Source organism: Clavelina lepadiformis, chromosome 1, assembly GCF_947623445.1.
Source record: "Clavelina lepadiformis chromosome 1, kaClaLepa1.1, whole genome shotgun sequence".
Classification (NCBI taxonomy): Eukaryota; Metazoa; Chordata; class Ascidiacea; order Aplousobranchia; family Clavelinidae; genus Clavelina; species Clavelina lepadiformis.
Window position 1 is genome coordinate 14,535,014 of NC_135240.1, and position 18,974 is coordinate 14,553,987.

General features: G+C 33.3%; 1 protein-coding gene across 5 annotated transcripts; it reads right to left on the bottom strand.

Annotated features, from left to right (window-relative positions):
• Window positions 1–265: 265 nt before the first annotated feature.
• Window positions 266–18,590, bottom strand: LOC143453408 (phospholipase D1-like). 5 transcript variants are annotated; one of them, XM_076954762.1, is made up of 29 exons: window positions 18,426–18,590; window positions 15,733–15,850; window positions 14,426–14,582; window positions 11,924–12,052; window positions 11,702–11,816; window positions 10,739–10,804; window positions 10,566–10,624; window positions 9,218–9,325; window positions 8,900–9,043; window positions 8,510–8,659; window positions 8,221–8,386; window positions 7,940–8,081; window positions 7,046–7,185; window positions 6,839–6,967; window positions 6,706–6,745; window positions 5,797–5,852; window positions 5,642–5,717; window positions 4,784–4,855; window positions 4,115–4,270; window positions 3,819–3,937; window positions 3,246–3,365; window positions 3,032–3,142; window positions 2,791–2,945; window positions 2,602–2,702; window positions 2,254–2,391; window positions 2,085–2,187; window positions 1,744–1,957; window positions 1,531–1,644; window positions 266–1,457 (listed from the first exon to the last, which is right to left on the bottom strand). In XM_076954762.1, the coding sequence occupies exons 1-29, from the start codon at window positions 18,492–18,494 to the stop codon at window positions 1,350–1,352; spliced, it is 3,375 nt and encodes a 1,124-aa protein (XP_076810877.1). In that variant the 5' UTR covers window positions 18,495–18,590; the 3' UTR covers window positions 266–1,349. The 5 variants fall into 5 exon arrangements, with proteins under 5 accessions (XP_076810877.1, XP_076810869.1, XP_076810883.1 ...); XM_076954754.1 differs by having other exon boundaries at window positions 4,784–4,864; XM_076954768.1 differs by lacking the exon at window positions 4,784–4,855 and having other exon boundaries at window positions 18,426–18,589.
• Between the last annotated feature and the right edge of the window lie 384 nt (window positions 18,591–18,974).

Genomic DNA, 18,974 nt, shown 5'->3' on the forward strand with positions numbered 1-18,974 from the left:
ACGATGGTTTGGTCATATCACCGAGTGTTTCAGGAAACACTTGCAAACCAAGTCATGCTTGTCACACCAACCTGCAAAAGACCATAAGGTCGACCAAAAACAAGATGGTACAATTACATAACTGACCTGACCTGGCCTGGCCTGGTCACAACTAGATATCCCTTTAGCCGAACTGACAGACGTGGCGAAAGATCGCGAACTTTTCCGGAAGCCCCTAGAGCTGCTGCACCCGCGTCCCTCCTGAGAGGATGAAGTGGGTTTCGAAAAGAGAGAGAGAGAATATATTACAGAAAACTTGCATTTGAAAACATTTGCTGCAACCGGTACTGAACAAACATTTTCATAGTGACAAATATAATTTCAAATGTTAATCGGAACACTACACAGAAATATTGCATTTATAATTACGTAATGGAACGGATACATTTCAAAAATGTCATACAAGGAATATACTTAACACGTATACAAAACGGTACAATGAAAAAGAGCAGAAATTTTGGAATCGTGTCTACTTTCGCCGATAGTTAAGCCCATTAAGGTCTGATATTATAAGCAAAATTGTCAAAATAGATTGGTGTTAGCACAAACAATGAGGGAAATCGGCACGATGTTGGCAAAATCTCAAAACACGTCAAAAAGATGGACGCCATAAAATAGAAATGACGTTACTCAACCATAGAAATAGTTTGCAACACTTAGTCGCTAGCGTCATAAGCTGTGGGAAATGAAAAAGAGACCAACACTGAGCCCCTGAAACTAATCTCTTGAAAAAACAATTAATCCACATTGCACACTAACTTTTCACTATGTTTAGCTGGTATAACATAAAACTTTTATCTTTGAAAGCCACACACACTTGATTTTGTATACAATTAATTATGAAAGATTTATGGCGGATTAATGGGTAAATTAGGCAAAAATAAAAAACAACTTAAGTCAAGTTAAAAAATCAATATACGAATACATTTTATGTTTAAAATGCTTGAAAAATAATGGAAGCAAGGACAAGCAAGGATACATTTCGGCAAAGAAAACATTTTAGAGCAAGATACTACTTCATGATGAAGAAAAGCTTGTTTAAAATAAAGTAAGACCAAAAAGTGGAAAAAGCAGGATTTCTAAAAATCCAAAACACCGTTAAAATAATATAATTCATGATAAAAAAGAATTAGCTTTTCATATAAGACAAGACATAGCTATATCTGTTAAGGCTTGATCGACAAATAATATAATTGATGTTTGGTAAACTCGAAACCTGACCAGCTACGTTTCAACCTTTGTGTACTTTCACAGAAAACTCTGTCTGGTCCCAAATCAGGTGATTCTTGCTTCGCAAACAAACATTGATTTTAAGTCCACAAATTCGTTGGAGCAATTCCTTCCTTTGTCATCACATCTGGGGTTAAATCCTCATCAATCAAAAAGAGAAGTGGAAGCAGCACAAGGTACCCATTTACCTTAAATTGTTTGAAGTATCAGTAATTTTCCTATCAAAGTTAAGTACTAAAATAAGAAACTGCAGAAAACTACCTTCAAAAGTTCCTTTTCCGCTGCCTCTGCATCCTGTTCAACCAATTGACCTTTTTGAAATTCAGGTATATTTTCGAGAGTTCGAATATAATCAGATGGAACACATTTAAAAACCTGTATATTAGACCAAAGGTAAACTTAAGACAGCAGTTTCCTAAAGTGACTATTGATTGGCATATACTTCTTTAATCTACTATAGTAACTATACCATACCTTCTCATAGATTGTTGTGTTCACAGCAGCTGTTTTCATCCAAGTATCTTTAAAGAATTTGTCAGCAACAATATCAGACACTTTCAATGCTGCTTCGTCATGTAGAGGGTCGAAGGTTGCAGATGTACCATCATAATCTTTTGGTAAAAAACCTAAATGCTCACAGAAGCAACGGCGGCGCAAGGAGGCAGCATACAACCCAACATTGTAAGGCCTACAATACATATTAGAGTTTGACTGATTTTATTTGCTACAGGTCCAAAAAGTTAAAGTTTCGAGAAAAGAAAACAGCAGTTACATAATTTACGAAAAAACTAAAAGCAAAATGATTTAGAAAATACTTTTCATCCATGATGGCTTGTGTGAATTGGGTGTCTTCAATGAGCATAGCAACTTCACTGTCTCTTTCACCTGTCATGCTACGATCATTTATGTTGGCAGAACCTAGTAATAGTATAATGATAAAATCTTTATACAACAACAACAATAGCAACATTCGCAAATTTATACCAATAATGACAAGTCTGTCATCAACTATCATCATTTTGCTATGAACATATATCATCTCTGTCACTGGTTTTCCTTTCAACTTAGAATGAGTTCGTAGGCCACAAAATGACACGTATTTCCAAGAATTCGCTTCACCAACTGTAATATACAACAAATGAAATTTTTCAATAAGCCATAAATAAAGTTCAAGCATGTGGCATATACCAAGTCAGTCAATGCAATTTTGCAAAATATAAAAATCGTTTTTTAAATTATGTTTTGGTTGCAAATATTATTTAAAGTTAAAACATGTTTAGAATTTTTTTTGAGATCTAAATTCATTTTAAACATTTTTCTTTTGTTATATACTTGTTTTATTCAGTGCTTCCATTAGTGAGCAAGAACCCCTTAAAATGCTCTTGTACTGCCAGTCCAGTACAGTTCTAATTGCTCTGCTTTTACTGCTGTCACTGCATCACAAAAAAGAAATTTAAATTGACTTATACCATAGTAACATTTATACCTTTACATGGAATAGTGTAAAATGCAATAACAAACCTTATGTCACCCTCAAATCCAGGCACCAATGGCATAATAACATATACACGAAAGTTTTTCTTTCGTTCGTGAGTTTGGACAATCTTTCGATATAACGCTTCACATATTGAGTTTTGAACTTGTGGGTTCTCTCTGCAGGTGATGAAGAACTGATTCTATTTAACACACAAACATATTGCAAAAATCTATTGCTCGAGCATTAATTTTCGTCCTATCAACATGCGTAACATAGCTACAGTACCTCAATGTAAATAAAGTGCTCAGCTCTTTCAATAGCATCCAGATAAGCGTTTTGAATGGAACGTTCTGTTTTGCTGATTCCTGCTGACCATTCACACGATGAGCGAAGTATCTAATTAAATATAAAACCTGATCAAATTTCCATTTACTTGCAGACGTGATGGAAAACATACATGTCCAGATACAAAATACAAAAGGCATAAAATCTACATCACCTGAACATCAGCCTTCACAGCATTTGGTAGAATTTGATCAGGTGAAATATTAAAAGTATCGTCACTGTAGCATTTTGGAAGCAAAAAGGTTACATGTTCACCTGTCTTTTTCTTTTGAATCTACAATGTACAGAGCAATATACTGTATTAACATTCCTTATTCATAGAGTCAAATTTCTAGCATAACCAAAGAACAAATGAATTTATTTAACGGATTTTGTGTTAAGTGAAAGTGCATCAAAAAGTATGATGTAAGAATAACTGCATTAACTAAGCAATATGAAAGGTTGTACGAAAACAACGAATGATGAAATTTCAATTCAAAAACACAAACAAATTTTAACTATTCCATATTCAAAACTAGAATTTCCCAACTATTTCCCAGAGCAACATAGCAACCACTTGTTTTGACAGTCATTAAGGCTAAGTTGTGTTAGTTTTCCAAAGTAGGAGAAGTTTGATAAAAAATTGACATGTCAGAAAAACTAACATACTGCCTAAACATTAATTTATTGACCGGATTATAGCTGTTGCTTAGCTAATGAAGTCTACTTTGATCAAATTTTTTAATACTTTGGAAAAGTTCCATCTCTGAATAAAATGACGAGCTGCATCTCTAGCAGCTTTTCCATATGTCACGCAAGCGATGTCATGCCAAGGCATTCGAGCAACTTTGTTTCGATCAATTTCATCTGACAAAAAAGATTTAATAAAGTGCTAGCTACATTAAAAAAACTCAGTATTAAAAAATACATAATTGTTACCAGATATGGAAACAGGTTCAAAGCTATTACTGTTACTGAGATGTTTTACCTAAATAAAGGTTCTGTTGTGTTTGCAGAACCTTGGGCAGAATAAAATCTCTTTACCTTCAAATGGATCATCAAGATTTGTCAAATCTTTCAGGATGAAATTGTTGTAATCTTTGCCAATCCAGAGGCGAGATTTTCCCATTTTGTCTGCTTTAGTCACCATTTCCTTATATTGTTCCAGATAAATTTCTGTTTTGCCTTTTGGTTTCCCATCTATTTAAAGCAACAGCTAATAAAAAGGGAACACAAATCATTTACAGAAATCTCAAACATCAATAAAACCAAAACTCTTTGTTCTTGTATACACTTGTATACAGTACATGTCTAAATATGAAATTATTAATGAGATAAAAAGAGAGAAAATTAATTAAAACGTATTTCACAAATCAAAAACCTACTCTACATTAATTAGTAAACAGCAAAGGCAGACAAACCAAAGCAACTTTTTTGGAGCAATGACTTCAATATCTTGAAAAAATTTGACAAACAAGTACACATCATTCAAATTGACAAATTAATATATTGTGAATTCGACACATGCATGTCTATAAATTCAGTGCGCAGCAAGACATTGCAAAAACTCAACATGAGGGTGACAGGCAGTCTATGGAGAGTTGTTAGCAAAAAGTAAGGCAAAGTGACTGAAAATAGAAATATAAGGGTAACACAAATTGATTCAACTGGAACTGGGCTAAGGTCATGCACATTTAAAACTAAATACTATACTTGTAACTGTTTCAGTGGTAGACTTTATATCAGCATGAAACAGAGGGGTAGTTTCATTCAGTGAGCCATATCCTAGATTCCCTAGAAGGATAACATTTACATATTCTTGCAAACAGCTATGCTAAATACCAAGCAAGTTATCGATTTTAATAATGCTGTATTGACTTTGTATTGATCCTGGTCCAAAGTTAAGAGTTTTATACTTGCTAATTGAAACTATGAAAAGTAAGACACAACATTATTAATAAACTTATCATACAACCTACAGCAAAAGAAAATTAATAACTTAAAAATGATTAACAAAAACATATCATAATAAAGAAACAACATTTTCGTCCGAAACATCATTGTGGTGCAAAATAAAATAAAAAAATTTAATCATTTCTGTTAAATTCTTATTAACATAAATTTTCAAAAGATTGATGAGTACTTAATGCTATGTTACAGATTTTATAAAAATCATACAAAGGAAGTTTACTAAAACAATGTCTCAGTGAAAGCTAACATCATTATTATAATTTAAAACAGGAAAAATATACCAAGATAAACTGCAAAAGCTAACATTACAGCAAGTGATTTGTACCGTACTTCTTTGGTACAATTTAGAAATCCAGCCATGTAACTTAGAAATCACAGACTAGATGGCGGTGTAACTAACATCAAAGTACATAAAAAAGCACAAATGATGTACAACTGTTGAAAGTCACATTCATTGCATTGCTTCAGTCACTAATTAAACATGTGTTTATTCAATAAAAAGTTAGGCATTGGAGATAATTATGGAATGCTGCACTGCACATTGCAAGAACAATTGTAGTTGTGACATTTTATAAAGAGCACACAAATATTTCATCCTACCTTGAGATGTGGAAGAAACTAAACCATCAGGTTCCGTTTTACTTGGTGAGAAATCAAGACTGTCAAACTCTTCACTCTATTTGTTTAAAACATTTTAAATTGTAGTTATGAGTAGCATGCTTGAGCTAATGTTATTAAGTTTCAGGTCAACTTACACTCTTTCTTTTTCCCTTTGTTAGAAATTTCTTGAGTTTGTTTTTTTCTTTGGCACCTATTATTGTTAAACAAAGTAAACTTTAGTAATCAAAATTACAAACAAGCTGTTACAATCAGATAACTTTGCAGTGTAGCGGTTAGAGTATAGGCCTTGGTCGCTAGGACAAGGGTCGAACCTCAGAAACAATGTGCTTTTTGCAATACAGTTTGATATGAATAAATTAATAAGGTCTAACTCTGATATGTGGTTTACACTAAAACTACCATAAATAACCGATACAATAAAACCACCAAAGAGGCCATTGGCGAAATGTATATCACTGGTAATAATGGATACGCTTAGTATCTGGAACTCAAACTATGTAGAATTAACTTTGAAACATGCAAGTCTTTCATCAGTCTGGCCAAAACATTTACAATCAAATAACACTTCACACTCAGAATATCTTCAAAATGCATTATGATGCATGTAAGAAATAAATCAAGTCGCATAGGCTATAGCCATTTGCTACAAATGAAAAATGCCCAGTATATAAAGTTATGGTAAATATGAAACACTATAAAATGTATGTTTAGTAAACACATACAATTTACGTGTGTCCCACTTGCCCCAGTTACGGGCAGCGGTATCAACAGATGATTAAGCAATGCAACACATGCAAAAATTCAACAATGTGGAATGAACAAATGACATGTTACTTTCATTATTGCATGTTGTATGTTTCATTATGTAATGATTGGATATAATGAATAACACCTAAATGCAACATTATGTTACCATCTAGCAACTGTTAATCTTGCACAGTTGGTTTCGCAAATTTGCTGCATAAGAGGAAAAAATTATAATGTTTATTACTTCCTTGTTTTATACTTTCTTTGTTAAAGTTTTATTTATAAGTGAGACATACCCATGCTGTCTAACTGTGCAGCTTTTGGCTTAGGTTGTTCCTGCAAAAAAAATAGAAATTTGAAGGATGAGCGCTTTTCCAAAATCGTGGTAGACTTTTCTTAGCAAATGTTTGGTGCTTTAGCAGACATTACCTCTTTTTGGCCGACTTGATTGACCACACCCATAGTCATTGTTCCAAACATACCAAAAGCTAATGCTGTCATGGAATGTGCGGTTGATGTTGTTTGTGGCGTGTCATCTAGGTTTTCACCATCGACCACCTCATAATTTAGCAAACAACCATTACACAGTGAAAGTTTACAATCCAAATTTTAAAAACATGTTTTATGAATACTAACATCGCCACCAGTGCCAACATCTGTCAATCTATGAAGGTGGTCATCCCATCTGCCATAGCAAAGGTCAATACCACCAATAAATGCCACAGATTGATCAACTACAACAACCTTCTCATGATGTGCCCACAGCAGCGTCTCCTCTAATACAAAAACAAGATCATTTACGGGCTCTCATCAAGAACTAAAGTTGGTATTAGCCACACAAAATATGTGTTTACTTCCATTGGTGGATGTTGCCTTATCAAAAGCAAATATTGAACACACACATACAAGTGTGTGCTGAAAGCCAGAATGATGACTACATTTCAAAACAGTATCAAATGCTTGTTGTGTAAATACCAACTAAAATCATGTAAAGGGCCACCAGGAATATCTGAGTAAAGCGAGTTAAACTTTCACCTTGCTATAAAGTTTACGATGTAGAGGGATTTTTTTGAACTTATTGTAATGGCAACACCTGTTTTATGAATTCAATACATTTAACGATCCTCTTCTCTGGAACCTAATCGCATAGCATGCCAATACGCAAAGAACTTTATTCCTGAAGATCATCATTCATCATTTAAAAGAAATTAAATTGCGGCATGTGCCTGACGAAGCATTACGAAGACCAACAACTACCTTCCTTGAATAGGTGCTCAAATCTTGCTGCTGATAGAGTGATAACCTCTTACTGTTCACATTCTTAATATTTTGCTTGCCTGCTTAGAATTTCTAAGTAGAAGTTATAATTAGATAACATCTTGATGCTTTCTTAAAAAGCTATTCACAACTCTTACGGGAGTTACAGACCTCAAGCCAGAAACCATCAACATTAAAGAAATGCTGTAAACGGTGTCGTCTCCAGCGAAACAACAACCTGTATACCCAATAAGTAAACCACTATGTTCATACCTGGAGATAGATCTGGATGCCTCATTACCCTAATATTCTGAGGATGAAGTTTTGTAAGTGTCCGCTTGGTGTAGGCACTATCCAAGCCAATGGCAACCTCAACCTCTTTGTATAACTGAACATAGATTTTAACCCCTTCCGCCTGATTGCAAAAAAAAAGTAAAATCTGATGCCTCAAAATTTCTTTTCCTTTTAAATTATGTGTACTTGATGCTTAGCTTTAAAAATAGACAATTTCTATACAGAAAAAGTAAATGTTCAAAATAAAACTTCCAATGTACCGCTTTTCTCTTCAGAACTTTGTCAAGTCTCCAATAATCTCCTTCTGTCATTGGACGTTTTAGAAAAATTTCTGGTGAAAGCCACCAATCAGTAATAAAAATTTCTTCCTTAGCTGATTCCATAGCGTCAGCAACTGCAGCAAAGTAACTACTTCCGTCAACAAACCTATAAATTGTGAACTACACATTCACTCTTTTAGTTTGACAAATTTGAACGTTTCATTGGAAATGTAACGATAAAGGAAAACCAAAAAGGAGGCATATATGATATAAATGCAATACAACTTGCCAATCAGCATATGAATCTGGTCTCAGAGGAGCGAAGGACTCATGTCTTATCTCTGGAGAAGTAAGACCAGCACATAAGTTAGACGAACAGTTAACCAAGGATTGTTTCCACTCCAAGGCCTGTCTTTCAGTCCAGCAGTTGATAGTTAAGCTAGAGAAAATGACTCATTTATTAGGCGATCAGAGTACCACGTCCCATTGTAAATTACTTCATATAGAATTTGTTCTTTTAAATGCAAAGGTTTGATTTGTTTTAAACAAAATATTACAAAAACGTATAAGATATACTAATTTTAGTAGGCTTACATGTAATATGCATGAAATCGTATGTATACAATTATATATATTAATTATTATATATATTTCGATTTTTTAAAGGTGATAGTTTTACCTTCTGGAAGAATTACTGATGTCAAGATTACTTGATCCAGACTGATGATGTATAGTCAGCGTGTGATCAAAAAGTATTACACCTTTTAGTTTTTCCTGCTCTGGATCCATATATGCAGCAAAGGTATCTTTCACAACAAACCACCTTAATACAAAAGAAAACATCTCAAAATGTTAATTATGGTCAATGCCAAAACAGGCATATCAAAAATAGCTTATCAAACTGAAAATCTAATTGATTTACCTTTTTAAGTACGAAGGAAATGCCATAAATATTCAATTAGATTTATGATTTTTAAACACAAATGGCTAAATGCACCTTTTACTCCACCTTCTGCAAACATTGTGACTAAATGCAGAGGAACATCTTCCGCAGAGATCCAAACCAATTTTGTGTCCACCTGATAGTTTCCTGATTACTCCCTCCCTATGTTATAAGGTGCTTATACATCTTCAACTTAACTATTGTACAGTAGATAATGTAAATTATTTTATATTAAGGAAAGTAAACAAAAAAAGTTTATAATCCAAATAAAGTAACGTAGACTTCGCATATAACAGATGTATAAAAAAAATAATATTCCGATCCAGACGAGCTCTATCCTTTTATGGGTATTCCAACAGAAACTACGACATTCATTCAAAAAAATTCAATTGTTAATGCCATAATAAACTATGTGAGGTGATATTTCTTGTAGCAATAGTTTTTAACCTATGTGTTCTGACGTTGAAGAAGTTAACATTACTAACTTGTTACATGCAGATTTCCTAACAATGGCTTGAAAAATTACAAACGTTAAAGTAAAATTAACGTCATTTCTGAGCTTGAGATTAACTATGAAAAGTTATAGCTAAAAATATGGTGCCTAAGTAAAATATTAAAATAAAAAAGTTTTGATTATTGTGTCCTCACTGAAACCAGAGCTCCCCCCCCCAAAAAAATCAGATTAATAAGAGCGTTTACTTTTATTTGTTGATTTTGTATGGTATGACCCATTTACAATGTTTAAATGAAAAATTAAGCCATGGATTACCACTCTTTTCCTTTGGCATAGCTTATGCAAACTTAAAGAGTAAGTTTGTAATATCTATGCAGTTTTTGGTTGAATTAAACCATTAAAAATAAGTAATTGTTTAGGTCGATCAAAAAATAAGAACTTTCGACCTAATAACATAACTCAACGAGTGCGAGTGATATCTGTAGTTTTAGCAAATAAAAAATGTGGTAATCATATCCAATATCCTTAAAGTATCTTCTAACAGCGCATACATCAATAAATCTTAACTACATTTAATTTAACTAAACAATACAACAACGAAAATGCATTTTATCTGACCGAAATATATATTTTAACTAACTCTGCAGTTTGGCACATAACACAAAGGGGCTTAGTAAACCAGCACCAAGTGTCTAAATTTAGTTTTATATGTAATTGATCTTGCATATAACAAAGAAATTGCCAATACTCTCTTATCCATTATATACATGTGAGGCTTACTGTATATGATTTTGTCAAGTCAAAGAATTAATGACATGCTTGAAAAACATTTTGCTACCGTACGTAAGATCAACTGTGATGCATGTGAACAGCCCAAAGCGATCTAGGATTGTGGTAGAACATTATATAAAACAGGGTTTTCCCAAAAAAATCATAATCTAAACTTACTTGGATTTCACTCCTAAATCTTGTATAAATGACAGGCGACTAACTTCAAGAAAAGTTTTCTGAAAAATGCAAAATATAAACAACTGGATACAGAAATATGGCAGAATAACTACAAACAAACAAATAATAACAAACATATTTATTAATTATCACAATTTAAAAGACATCCAAACCGTTGAACTGTGGTTTCTGTACAGCCTACTTTCCAACATGGCATTGAGATAGAGCTCCAACTCCCCCTACAATAAATATTTAAAAATAAAATGTAAAAAATCTGACCACAATGAACCAAAGTATCAATCAAACATCAATTTCCAATAAGGTTGTCTGCTCTACTTCATCTAGTGGAATGGAGGCAAAAGGGTTTCTGCTTATTCGTTCAAAATTTTAAAAACATTGTCCCAAGTAGACGAAATAATTGAGAAAGTACTGTATAGCTAACGATAACCACACCGATGAATACGTCAAGCCTCGGTCTATCGAATCACAAGACCCGATTAAATACCAAAAAAAACGCTTTCACATTTTACACAGCGAGCAGTTGCTTCTTCAAATCTTCACTGTTACAAACAATTAAACTTCTTTAGACTTGCTAACTAGTATGAAAGAATAAATAATTAGTAAGACAAAAGAAAAGACAATAATAACCCAAACATTGAAACCGCTCTTTCCTATGACACACAAGCAGCGGCGGCGATATAGAACAAAGTTGGCATTTTTTTCAAAAGGGATTTTTTCAGCAACTGCTCTTACTATTCTATTTGGATTTCTTTGCGTCTATGTTCCAATAAAAATAGTTTTAAACAAAAATGCAGGAATGCATCTTCTTGCCTGTTGGAACAACACTAGACTATTTCAAGTTGTCAATATGACATCACATAAAAACATACTGTCAATCATAATAATGAATAGACCTCAATTAAATCCATAGTCTAAGTCTACAACTCTACAATATAAATGGAACTTGATGGTAAATAACTAAATATGTGGAAGTCTGGAAGTGTTATTGTTTATTGATATAGATTCGAAGAAATCTTAGAAGTCATTTACCACAAGAGGTCTTTAAGTTAAAAAGGTTTTCACAAAGTTTTCTATTAACTACAATGAATGTTGAGCCAGTAGCTAAATTAACTTACTTGGCGCTTAGTCACAGCATCTAATGACATCATAACCTCTGGTCTTCTCGGAAACCTTGGTATTTTTGATTCCGTCTTTGGTAACCCATGCCTAGACTTTCTCATCCTCCTATGCCTACAGCAAAAAAAAACTTGTTGCCACAGATTGCATTCAATGGATTTTAAAATTTAAGTAAATTGGCATAGCATAGTATGATTTTGTTTTACAGTAATTGCACAAACCTTTTTAATGGCACAGGTATTTTTAAAGATGTGCGATAACCCCAGAGTTTTTCATGCAACTCAGAAAAATGATTGTACCTTCTATGAATGGTCCATGAAAATTGCCCATGTTCAATATCAATTTTATATCTGCGCAAAGTCAACGACAAAAATTGCAATACCATACAAAGTTGCTACATGCTGCTTTATTTTCCAGTCGAGTGCAATCTTTTTAATTATTTTATAAGGGTTGTCATCAATGAGTATAACCATAATTTTCTATAAAAATAAATATATCTATTATATTTATATACCATGTCTGCTCAAAAAGTATCCGACTTTAATTTTTCCAACCACAAGCGTTTTGATAGAACTTTATTTCACTTTTGAATGAATGTATGCAAAATTTCTGAGTCAATCGGTGGGCATATTTAATTTGTCTTTTTCATGCCAAGATTAAAAGTGTGGCGTGCATATTTTGGATGTTTGAAATTACAAAAGGCACTGAACAGAAATATTAGAATTAACTTTTAGCTACAGTTTGCTGATTGTACAACTGGAGTACCTGTAATCACGAAGATTCAAAAAACCTTTATGAAAACTTTCATAACTAGTTTTGAGACATGTTTCCAAGCCCAGTGCTCCCATGGAAAGGACCTGGCATCCACTAGGATAAAAGAGTAAAAAGTCACTCAGCAATGTGAAAAACATTGTGACTTGTTTCTTTGACTCAAGTAGTTTTATGCACCATGAATATACACCATATAGCCAAAATATCACCAACAAATCCTGCACTATGTTCTATGTAACATGTGTGAAGCTGCAAGTGCGACACAAAGGCTCACGTGGTGAAGTCTTAGGAACTGCACCACAACAATGTGACTGCTCCTACAACCTATATACTCCATGTTAATTAAGAGCTTTATTCTCTCAACTTGGACATTCCCAAGTAGAAAACCTCTCTGAAATGGCCATGATTTGAACTACACAAGGAAAAAGGAAAAGAATGCTTTACAGCATTCCTGAGAAGGTATTTCAAAAATTTCACAGTAAACCTCCTTTAATCGTACCACACTGGGACCAAATCAATTTGGACCGATTAAGGAAGAAGAATAAAATTTTCACAATTTTTTTTATTTTTTCATTGTGTTTGAAAATTTGCATGCAACTGAGACTATACACACAACGAAAACACCTTGAAAAATCAAAGCGAAAAACCAAATCATAGTTACTGGTACTTCTGCTAGAGAATAATTGATCTTACTACGTGACCAAGCCTTCATTCTTACGTAGTCTACTTTCCCTCAAAATGGGTTAGTGAGAACTTTAATATATTGCCCTTGCCAACGTTAAATCTTGACGCGTCATCTCACTAGGGCATAAAGTTGTTTAACTTTATTGCTGGAAGTAGAAAATGCACTCAAAAACAAATAACAAAGATTTCAACAATAACAAATAACAAACAAATAACATATATATAAATAATATCAATTGTTCCATATTTAGTCTCTAAATGTTTTAAAAGTTTCTTGAATTTTAAATTGCCTAATGAATATGTCGATTTATTTCAAAAACCGCTACTACTTCCCAAAGGTACCACAAATGCAACGTCAATGGAAAAGATTGGCAAAATATAAACCAAAAATAACGTTTCACATATTGGCTTACCGCAAGCCAACAAAACAGTTTAGCCATCAAAATTTATAGCATTAAATATATTGGAGTGCATTTAGCTATTAGCCAAATAAACGCTATCTCGGCTTGCTAAAACAAGTCATTTGGACACTTTTTCTATAGTGTAAATGCTCAAAGTGAGTTTTACTTTAACCTTTTGCCACTACTATTCCAAGTACACAGGAATTGGTTGTTGAACAAAACTATTAGCTATCTTGCATTTCAGGAGAAAGATAAAACAACATAGAAAAAGCCAAAAATTTTAAAGTGAGATGTGATGAGATGAGATGTAAATTTTAAAGTAAGTCCAAAAACAAGTTTGCCTTAAACTGAGTTTGTTGAGCAATGTTTGTTAATAAACATACTGGTCATAAAATATGCAAGGAAAATTGTACAGAAAACTGGATTTAGGACTGGTGGAAAACGGTCCGACTAAACTTGATACAATTAAGTGGGCTTGACGTGTTTTAAAATCAATAAATAATTTTTCCTAAGCATAATATATCGTGTTTCTATGTTAAAGGTCGAATACTTGTTGAACACACTTTCCGTATGTACATTACATAGAAAACAAACGATAATTAAAAAAAATAAATGGCAAACTGATTAACATGTTTTAACTTAGGGGTTCCCAACCTTTTTTATTCCTCACCTGAAAACATATGTTGTCGTACCCTTTGCTTCCATGAAATGCAGTTCCCCACAAAGAAAAGTTACGTACTTTAGGATACAAACAATTGCCTTTCATTAGATATTGCACCCCTTAACAGGTTAGCTGGCAGGGGTGCTTTGGTTGGGAACCCCCGTTTCAAAGTAAACGTAGAAAATGACGAAAGTAGATGCTCATACAAATTGGGATGCAGAGCATGGCGGTAGGTCACATCATGCTTGGAATCTGGTATTTCTACAGAAACTTTAGTTTTGGAAAGAAATGACGAATTCAATCCAACCAACAATCGACTTGGACTGCTGTATATGGACATGTATGGTATCCGGTGTTTGATACCTGTAAAACACAAAAAATGATTCATTGTTATCGTACAGAACCCACATGAAATAAAATATGACATGGTCTCGATAAAGAAAAATAGATAAAAGCAATAACAAAATTATTCATAAAAAAGTTACATATGAATTGCTATCAATAGATAGCTACAACTAATAAAAGCCCACCAACCTATGCACTCTGATAAGCAGCCAACATTTAAAACCATTAACAATTTATTAGACATAAAACACAAGGTTGAGTTTGGTTAGCCTAAAGATCAATTTACACATATATTAATGCATATAGAAATGGCAGCTATTACGTTTTTACAGCATTTTATGCAGCTTTTAATTAATGGTGCTTAGTATTTTTTTCTTGCCATTATGAATTTATTTGTTTAGCATAGTTATACCACAGATAATGTGTTCCTAAACCATTAACTGGTGTTTAAGTGAGTGTTAGAGTAAGTTACACTCTCTTCTTCGAGTCTGTTTTGTTGATAAGACAGCGTTTTCCCATTTCCAAATCATTAACTGTGGATGTTTAAGTTGTAGCAAGTTTTGTGCAGCTTCTAATCAAGGCACTTTCTATTCTTATTCTTAATCATTTTATGTGGCTTCTAATTGAAGCCAACTTTCAATCAAGTAAACATAGTAAATAACCTTAAGTAAGTAATGTAACACAATGTATACTTAAACTCTTGGTAGGTTTGATAATTGCATTTAAATATTAACGTCAAAACATAAATGTTCAGGAGTTAAAGGCAAAGTTTGTAACGAATCCATACTTGAAAACCAGTTTTGATGTTCACTTGTTCTACAACTACAATCAGAAACATGTTTATTGAACAGCATCAAATTCGTAATGCAAATGAAAATGAACAATGCCGAATGCAATGTCATAATTTTAATTATATTCAACCATTTCAAACATAAAATGGTAAGCTAATTACAAGCTGGCCTATTTGACCAAATAGAAAAAGTTTAGGCCTAGGACAGACAGATCGTTATGTATATTAACCGCGGAGAAAATTGGTGGATTGAAGCCAATGAATTCTTGCGACTGACTTGTAAAGAAACCATTTTGAACCAGGTCACTAAGTAACTTTTTAGAAGTTTGCTTCCCAGACATTTTCACGAGTAGGTAGTTGACAATCACTACAACCAACCTAAAGAAGAAGCACAGACATTATCCAATTCTTCAATTCCTGGTGATGGGAGGGGTAAAACATCATACTGATCACCTAACACAGATTGTGTTACATCCATTGTAACGAAGCCAGGACTCTAGATCAACAAATAATTTATTCTTTTTTTGAAAGCAATAAATGGAAAAATAGCGCAATCAGTTGTTATGAAATAATGCTGAAATAATAAATTAATATATCATTAAAAATGGGAGTCCGTTTGTCGGACAGTTATAGTAACACATTTCAAAGATAATTAATTAATTACAGCAACACAGTAACACTGACTTACAATTTATGTGAAATGCAAAATTACAACTAACGATTGTGTAGAAAAATTGCAGTCATCTTAGAATACCATATTTATTGGGATATAGCTCACACAGACTGTGGCGTAACCTGCGTTCATTGTTAAGCCAACAAATATAGAGCAAAAGATCTAATGTGTGTACAACCTACATGCTCCTTTTTGCATTCTATCACAACCTGTTTTCTTTGCAGCACAACCTGTCTTTTTTCAAGACTGCTTATTAGCATGCTCCGAGTTGACAATGACACTTACAATATTCTTTATTTCGGCAAGCATTTTGCCAAAAGAAAAATGCTGTGTCTCAAGTTTCAGTGCATAACCTATTCAGATTTTTAGGAGCATATTTGTTAAAAATGTGCAGGCTATACTCTAATAAATACCATAGTTTCAATCATCTAAAACTATAAAAGTCCTGAATAACCCAGCAGCAGATCTTTTAACTTTGTTGTTTCCAAACCCTGAAGGTACTGTAAACCTATAAACCCACTTTTGAAGTGGAAAATGCAAGCCCAAAAGCAGCAGTTGTAATATCAGCCAGCTATTTCTACCATGCAAAATTCTTGTATACTAATACTATAGTACTTTGAATGAATGAATGCAAGTCTGGCAATTAGCCCAAGAAATTTAGCGACGGTCGGCATAATTAAAACATCTTTTTGTGTACATCAACTTTGTCATTTGCATTCATTTAAAAACTACAAATGTCTTGAACACTTAACGTATGTCTTTCTATATTTCTTGTTTCCACATATTTATGACGCAAAGTAAACGTTTCCTTGTTGACACACTTATAACATGTCTTCTGAGCAAGAAATTGGGAGTTGTGACTTGTACGAAGAATGAATAAATATACAACATGGTTTCTACTAATTTGGCTCTAATATTCATTCTACGAACATGTCTTTTGTTTCCATGTTTGGGCTCGAAGTTCTATGACAAATACTTTGTTTCAGCAATGCATCATCGGAAGTGTGGTTAATTCTTTCCCTGCATTATAGGTTTGGTTGTTTGTGCAACAACTACCTATTTCCATACCGGTATGTCACATACAGTATTTTTTCTTTTTTCCCTCTTTGCATTTGGGTGAAATGTGAGCTTGACATAACGTGTTACAGTTAGTTGTTATAATGACAGTACCAATAAAAAAACTTGGGGCTTAGCCAAATTTTTTTTCGGTGTTACGTAAGATCAACCTCATTTTGGCCATGTATTCGATGCATGATAATTAATCGATGCATAATTTATTCAATGTAAGGCCGCTATGTCACCGCAACCAAACTTTTCTGTTCTGATCTATCCACTTGCAACAATAAGTACAGCTTAAGAGTGTGTAAGCGAGTTATGTTGAAACGATAAACAAGAAAATGTAACGCTTTGGTTCATACACAACCGTATGTATTGAGTATGCCATTTGTTCTTGCAGAAAGGAAAAAATGTAACCGGACTTGTTAGTAACAAAAGATTTTCGAAACCCAGGATTCGATAAACCATGCAATATAGATTCAAATACCTGTGTATTTGAAGTTCTACTTTGGTCATCCCTAACTATGTGCAATAACCTGGAGCTTTCAAGTCCATGTTAAAGTGAAGAATGTACATGCAATTATTGCAATTGATTGACACACCTATGCATGTAATGATTGCTGCTTTGTATACTACAATGTAAATTGTAATAAGTAGTTTGAAACAACTACACTAAAATAGATGGGTAAAAGTCTCATTTTAGTGGGCAGTGGCTGCGGTATTACAAGTTATGAAAAAAAGAATTCATGATGTTTCATTATATGCAAATTTATAGCTACAAGACAGCATAGTCACACATGGCAACAAAATAATATTACCAAATACAACGTCTGGGTATTATTTTCCCAAAGCTAGCCCAATGTATTCCATTATTGGTTTAAATTGTCGAAGTACAACATACTGGTACCACCTTGGAAGCACGCAAAACGCAAATAACCTATCTACAGTATCTACGAACTGTTTGCTATATGACACAAATTTATAAGTGTACTATAATAATAAGTTTTTGCAACCATACCAACACTTCCGTTAACAAATGTAAAAGGGCCCAGTTATATAGCAAATAAAAGAATTATAACCAAACACTTGGAAACCAAATATAGAAAATTCCATTGCTTTGTCGGAATCAATTGTTAAATATCAATTATCATAAAAATTATTACAATAAAACTTATAAAGGATACGAGCGAAAAAAGGTATTTTTCAATCTATATTTACGTAACGATTTCTACAGTAGGTGTGCTCCTATTCCTAGTGCACAAATTTACAAAAAACTGAACGAAGTAAAGCGTAAGATACATTTTCATTGGTATGCCTATATATCCGACAATAGTAAGCCTACCTTTGACGGTCCAGGTTCTTCTTCACTAACTGAGTGCTGATCATTTTCCGACTGAATGTCATCAGCCATTTAGTACTTCAAAGTAAAACAATCGTAACCAAAACCTTATTCAGATATGTCTAGCATTTGGTCGTGTAAAATAGGCATCCTAAATGTGCATAAAAATTTAAAGTAACTTGCATAAAAAACTAGTAAGTTCTTATATATTCTTCAAAGACAATATGGAAAGAATACTATGTTTGTTTTACCACTTGGGACACACGTCACATAATATTACTGCTTGGGCGTCAAATTGCTTAACATTATGTAATGACTGATTTAGCAAGCATTGAATGTCGATCACATAGATATTTGCGTTATCGGGGTTGTATCTTGATCAGGGGATTGATCACTAGTCACAGATGTGACCAGGGAGACCTATGTACATTGTTTTTGTATTTGTTTTTTTTTTAGTGTAGTACCCGTACACTAACGTTTTAGGCTGTAGCTCGTTATTGTGGGGTTAAATGTTGTTGAGTAAGCATCTTGTTTACATAACTTCTTTGTTTT

What these genes read in the sequence shown, in the direction of transcription:
- LOC143453408 (XM_076954754.1), bottom strand. Translation starts at nt 18,494, where the DNA reads ATGGCTGATGACATTCAGTCGGAAAATGATCAGCACTCAGTTAGTGAA. An exon ending in CAAAGGGAAAAAGAAAGAGT is followed by an intron (nt 5,718 to 5,796) that starts GTAAGTTGACCT and finishes TTAAACAAATAG; the next exon opens with AGTGAAGAGTTTGACAGTCT. An exon ending in CTGTGAAGGCTGATGTTCAG is followed by an intron (nt 3,143 to 3,245) that starts GTGATGTAGATT and finishes ATATTTAATTAG; the next exon opens with ATACTTCGCTCATCGTGTGA.